This window comes from Benincasa hispida, chromosome 4 (genome assembly GCF_027475165.1).
Source record: "Benincasa hispida cultivar pf3 chromosome 4, pf3_genome.v1.1, whole genome shotgun sequence".
In the NCBI taxonomy this organism is placed as follows: Eukaryota; Viridiplantae; Streptophyta; class Magnoliopsida; order Cucurbitales; family Cucurbitaceae; genus Benincasa; species Benincasa hispida.
This window is the reverse complement of record NC_143481.1, coordinates 5,345,708-5,351,581: the sequence shown is the minus strand read 5'-3', so window position 1 is coordinate 5,351,581 and position 5,874 is coordinate 5,345,708. Positions and strand designations below refer to the sequence as shown.

Sequence of the window (5,874 nt, the reverse complement as noted above, 5' to 3'; positions counted from 1 at the left end):
AAAATAAACTAAACCCACTTTAGATTATTAATTTTTAGAGGGTACATATAAAAAATTTATTTGGTTTAAAAATCATCTTCTTAATCAAAAGTCATTCCAAAAATACTAGTAAAATTCCAAGAATGGGCATAGGAATGGGGTAAACTCGTTGAAGTGAATGAGGGCAATTTGGGGAAAGAGAGTCATAATTGAATTGGGGTTCTCATCTTTCACTCTCTGAAGAAGTGATTGGTCCAATGGCTGAGAGATTCCCTTCCCCATTGAGCCCTTCTATAAAGAAGGGCAGAGAAAAGGGGGCCTTAAGCCACGAAAATGGGAGCCGAGCCTTTGCTTCACACTGCCAATGATTCTGAAGCCGCCCCTCTTATTCTTGGACTTCAACCTGCTGCCCTCATCGACCATGTTTCCCGTGTCGATTCTTCTCTTCTTAACCGAATTCCCGGCGACCGCGGTGGCTCAATGCCGGTAAAACATCTTTTCTTTCGCATTTTATTTTATTTTTATTTTGTTCTAATCGTTCAATTGTGTGTGTTCTCTTCTGGGGTTCCTTTGTTTTTTAAGATCAGAATTGTTATTGATTGATCTTTGATTAGAGCGAATGGATTCTGCTTCTGGGGATGTCTTTGTTCCTTCTTTCCCTATTTAAATCTTTCATTGATTATGTGCTCTGTTCTGTGTGCGTTTAGAAGTGTCTTTGTATGTGCGACACAAATATACAATCTGATTTTTGCGGGGTGTTGTTATTTTTTTGTTTTCTCACTTTTACGAGGTGTGTTTGCTTAATTGGTTTTTTCGTATGTGGGTTTTCTATAATTTGGCATCATCTACAGCCAGCATGTTTCTTTTTTCACCTCTTTATTTGTATCCAGGTGCTGAATTTTGTCTGTTTGAGTGTTTTTTTTCAGGTGGGTATGGAAGAGCTTGAGAATATACTGAGGGAGGTGAAATCCTATACACTTTCCACGCCTGATGATGATCTGACTCCGGTTAAGACAATAGCTGGAGGAAGTGTTGCCAACACAATTCGAGGATTGAGTGCAGGGTTTGGAGTCAGCTGTGGAATTATTGGCGCCTATGGGGATGATGAGCAAGGAAAATTGTTTGTCTCTAACATGAGCTCCAATGGGGTCAATCTCTCAAGATTGAGGATGATTAAAGGTCCCACAGCTCAGGTCTGCTTCACTCCCTTCATGGAGGGGTGTCCAAATTTGCATTGTGTTTATGTCTTTTAAAGTTCTGAGAATGTATTGTAAATTGTACGGCAGTGTGTTTGCCTGGTTGATGCATTGGGCAATCGCACAATGCGACCCTGTCTCTCAAGTGCAGTTAAAGTTCAGGTAACACTACTTTTTCGATTGGGAGTTTGTGTTGGTGAGCGTGAGTTTCTGAATGTGTTTCGGATAAGTTGCTCAGTTTAGTACTTTGATGCGTTAAACAGATGAGTTTTGATTACTAAATATGCTGACCATCTATTTGTTTTGTCATCTTTCAGGGCAATGAACTGACTAGAGATGACTTTAAGGGCTCTAAGGTTAGCTTAGTCATATCTTTATTTTCTTTTAACATGTATGACGTGTGCTAAGAAAATGAGAGTGGCCAGAACTGGAAACAAATCAGGGGAATATATTATTATGTCTTTCGGTCTTTCCTGTCATGTAAAATATTTTCGACTGATTTTATTCTAATTTATATTGGATCAATTATCTAACTTGAAAGAAGTTGGGATAGAGAGGCTTTTGGTAGACTTAATTACTGCTATGTCTTTATTGCAGTGGCTTGTAATGAGATATAGTATATTTAACATGGAGGTTATTGAAGCGGCTGTAAAGATGGCCAAACAAGAGAAAGTTTTTGTGTCCTTAGATTTGGCCAGTTTTGAGGTACATATTCCTAGACATCTTCAGTTCTAGCATTTGTGTGATTTTAGTTTAGGAGAAGAGGCTGTTATATCATTTGAAAAGAAATGTAAACAAAGTAGCTCACATCCCTATATTTGGTCAGATGGTTCGAGATTTTAGATTACCTCTTCTCCAGCTACTGGAATCCGGGGATATTGACCTTTGCTTTGCCAATGAAGACGAAGCAAAAGAGTTGATAGGGTGACTTCCGTTGCTTTAAATCTCATTATTCTTCAAACTCACCTGATTTGTAAATTTAAATATCTGCACTACCTCAGCTGTAGGATTTTTCAACTCTTTTGCAGAATATTGTCCAGTAGATTGCACTAATTTCTGTTACTAAATTTAATCTTTGCAGGGGTGAGAAAGACGCTGATCCTGAAGTTGCGCTAGAATTTCTTGCAAAGCACTGTCAATGGGCTGTCGTGACATTAGGTGCCAATGGCTGTATCGCTAAGCATGGAAAAGAGGTTAGTGATTGATCTTTCCTCTTTTTGGTAACATGTGACGATCTGATTTTATGAACATTAGAATATCTTATCGATCGTCTTATGATTGGTATATGTGGTGACTGGAGACGGCTGCTTTACCTTAGCTAGGTTCCTTGGATTTTTGGGGAGAGAGGAACAATTTAGCGTTTAGAGGTGTGGAGCAGTTTAGGGAGGAAGTTTGTCCCTGGTTAGATTCCATACCTTCCTTTGGACTTTAGTGTACAAGGACTTTTGTAATTATCCGTTAGTGTTGATCTCACATGATTGGATCCCTTTTCTTTAGCTTGGCTTCTTTTGGGGTTTGTTTTTTTTGTCTGTCCTTTATGTTTGTAAGACCCCTAAATTGTAGGATTATTAGTAAATATTAGGATAGTTATTAGAAGGGGCATTTTGGTAATTAGATAGTGAGCTTGTTAGAGCCTTTGGATATAAATAGAGGGAATGGGTTGAGAGAAAAGGTGAGAAGTATTTTGTAAGGAATTTTCTTTAGGGAATTTAGGGAGAGACTACCCCTCTCGAAAGGCTGCCATCTTGTTATTTTGCTTGTGAGTCTATAGCATATTTCAATACATTTTTCTATATTTCTATAATTGAACTGTTCTTGAGTTTATTCTGTCTTCTTGAGTATTTTTCTTGTTTGGAGGATCCTAATAGTATTCTTTCATTCATTTCAGCAGGATGGAAGAGTTTATGGTTGCATCTAGGAAATGTTTAGTTTTGTTATGTTTTTATTTATTTGTTTGGCCCAAAGTGACGTGCAAAATTCAAGAGATCAAAGAGTGAAACTGAATTCTGATATATTATTACCATGTAGATCATTAGTTATGAAGTTGCATAACTTACCTCAATATATCAGATTGTCCGAGTTCCAGCAATAGGGGAATCAAAGGCGACAGATGCCACTGGAGCAGGCGACTTGTTTGCAAGCGGGTTTTTGTACGGCTTAGTGAAAGGGTTGTCTCTGGAGAAATGCTGTCAACTTGGATCGTGCAGCGGCGGTTCTGTCATCCGTGCCCTTGGGGGTGAGGTTACCCCAGAAAATTGGCAATGGATGCACAAGCATTTGCAGATCAAGGGGCTTCCTCTCCCTGAGATCCCTCAATGATCAATCATTTTTCTCATGTCATTGTTGCCCCATCTATTTTCATTGCCATCAATTTTCTCTTTTTAACAAGCATCTCTTTCTTCAACCCTGGGGGATGGCTGGACTTTCTTTCAAATTTCTGGGAAAAGAAAAAGGGCTAAGTTATTTGAAGTTAGCTGGAGGAGCTCTTTGATAATCTCAGGCTTATGTCTCCATCAACAATATGTAAAAAGTTATTTTTCATTAATGTGATTTCATCTATTTTCAGCCTACTTTTTGGTCCCTACCTGTGCTTATTTATGCATGTATTTATGCATATAACTGGATTCTTTTTAAACTACATATACATATATATAGATATAGATACATTACATACATATGGTCCAATTGGATAATTGTGAAATAAATATTTAGTATTTAAAAATATTGGTCCATAAAAATTATTTTTTTGTTTCAAATATTAATTATGGTTGAGTTTCAACTATGTATAAAAAATGATTTAGTTTAAAATTTTTAGAAATGGGTTGAAAAAATATACAAATATATACTACTCTACCTAATTAAGGACCGTTTGGTTTAAGGTTTTATAGATGTCTGAAATTTTTAGAAATTGGTTGAAAAAATATATACCGTTTTAAGGTTTTATAGATATCTGAGAATTTGTTATACTTTTTGTGCAATTATAAAGTATAAAATTTAATAAAAATTAATTTCAATAATTAATTTTTGTTTGTTAATCTATCTTTATTACATTAAGTTATTAAATCAATTTAAATTTAATTAAATTTATTCACTCACCTTTCAATTTAATATATTTATTATCTAAATTTTTTATATTGTACATTTATATTATCAATTTTTATTAAAAATATTGGTGATTAATTTAAGTATTCGTATAGTTTTGTTAATTAAAGAGTTAATTAACTAATTGTTTTATGTGAATTATAAGCTTTATATTACAAAAGAAGTTGATATAAACTAATTGATGTTAAATCATCAATGATTTTAATTTCTAAAAATAACTATAATTATAGATTAAAACTAGAAGTACAAGTGTATAAGATTATTTAACTGAAAATAATTAACTTATTTCATTATTAGTTAATTAATTAATATTTTTTAAAGATTAATTAATAATTTTAATAAATAATTTACAATGTTAATATATATTACCAATAAAAAGAAATTTAAGTAAATATAATTATGATTATTCATATATTTTTTAAAGATTATAATTTTTCATATTAATTCATAATAATAGAATAAATTATTATACTAACATTATTATTAATAAAATTAATTATATATGTCAACTATAAATTTAATTTAAACATATTTATAAAAATGAAATAAAATAACTAATATCAACAAAGAAGAAAAACAAATAAAATGAAAAGAGAAAAAGTAAGAGAAAAAACCACTGGAAATGGAAAAAATACATCTATTTGGTGGTTGTGAAAAACCTTCATGGATGGAAATATAAAACACTTTGGAATAAGATATTCTCATATTCAAGGTTAAAAACTTTACTAAACATGGTGATAGAATATCATTTCCTATTCCCACTTTTTATTCTCATTAATAGGGAATTGTTCGAGTTGTAAATTTCTTCAATCCAAATAACCCTTATTAAAAAATGAACCCAACCCAATCATGAAATATTTGGGTTGGATTGGTTCGGGTTAATCAGATTATTTATTTAAAGTTTTGTTATAAAAAGAAGCCAAACGTAAATATATAAAAATCTAATTTAATTATTTTCATATATTAAATTAAAATTAACAACTCAATTTCAATTTATATAGTGAAAATTTCTGCAAAAAAAACTACTTTCAAGAATTATTGGAGAATAAATTATTCAAAAAATATTGAAATTAAATAAAATTAAAATCAATATATGTATAAATAATTATATTATAAGTAATAAAAAATATACATTTTAAAGTGTAATAAATTTGAGTTGGTTCGAATTATATTAGGTGAACCCATGAACCAATCCAATTCATAAAATTTTCATTTATTTGAACCCAACCCAACTCAAACCGCACGAATTGGATTGAATTGATCGATTTTTTCAGGTCTTTTTTGAACACCCCTACTCGTTAAGAGGCTATTAAAGTACTTTAAATGGAATTAAAAAAATATAGACCAGTACTATTTTAAAGTTTTACAAGGGTTAAATTAGCTAGTAGGTTGAACACACAAAAATAGAAAGTTAAAAAAAACCAATTTTGCAAGGCCACTCTTCTTTAGATGCTAAGATGAATATAGTTGAATGATAATTCCTCTCTACTTCAGATTTTCCCCTTCATACCAAATTCAATAAAATTTGTAGCTCGAATTTAATCAAAACTAACGTGATTCCAATGTCCAAGGACCGTTGTGGATCAGCTTACTGTTC

At 32.2% G+C, this 5,874-nt stretch overlaps 1 protein-coding gene across 1 annotated transcript; it reads left to right on the top strand.

Annotated features, from left to right (window-relative positions):
- Window positions 1-223: 223 nt before the first annotated feature.
- Window positions 224-3,745, top strand: LOC120076726 (pfkB-like carbohydrate kinase family protein). Its single transcript, XM_039030623.2, has 8 exons — window positions 224-465; window positions 906-1,172; window positions 1,266-1,337; window positions 1,493-1,531; window positions 1,773-1,880; window positions 2,002-2,099; window positions 2,257-2,368; window positions 3,246-3,745. Exons 1-8 carry the CDS (start codon window positions 313-315, stop codon window positions 3,492-3,494), a joined length of 1,098 nt encoding a protein of 365 aa, XP_038886551.2. The 5' UTR covers window positions 224-312; the 3' UTR covers window positions 3,495-3,745.
- Window positions 3,746-5,874: the final 2,129 nt, after the last annotated feature.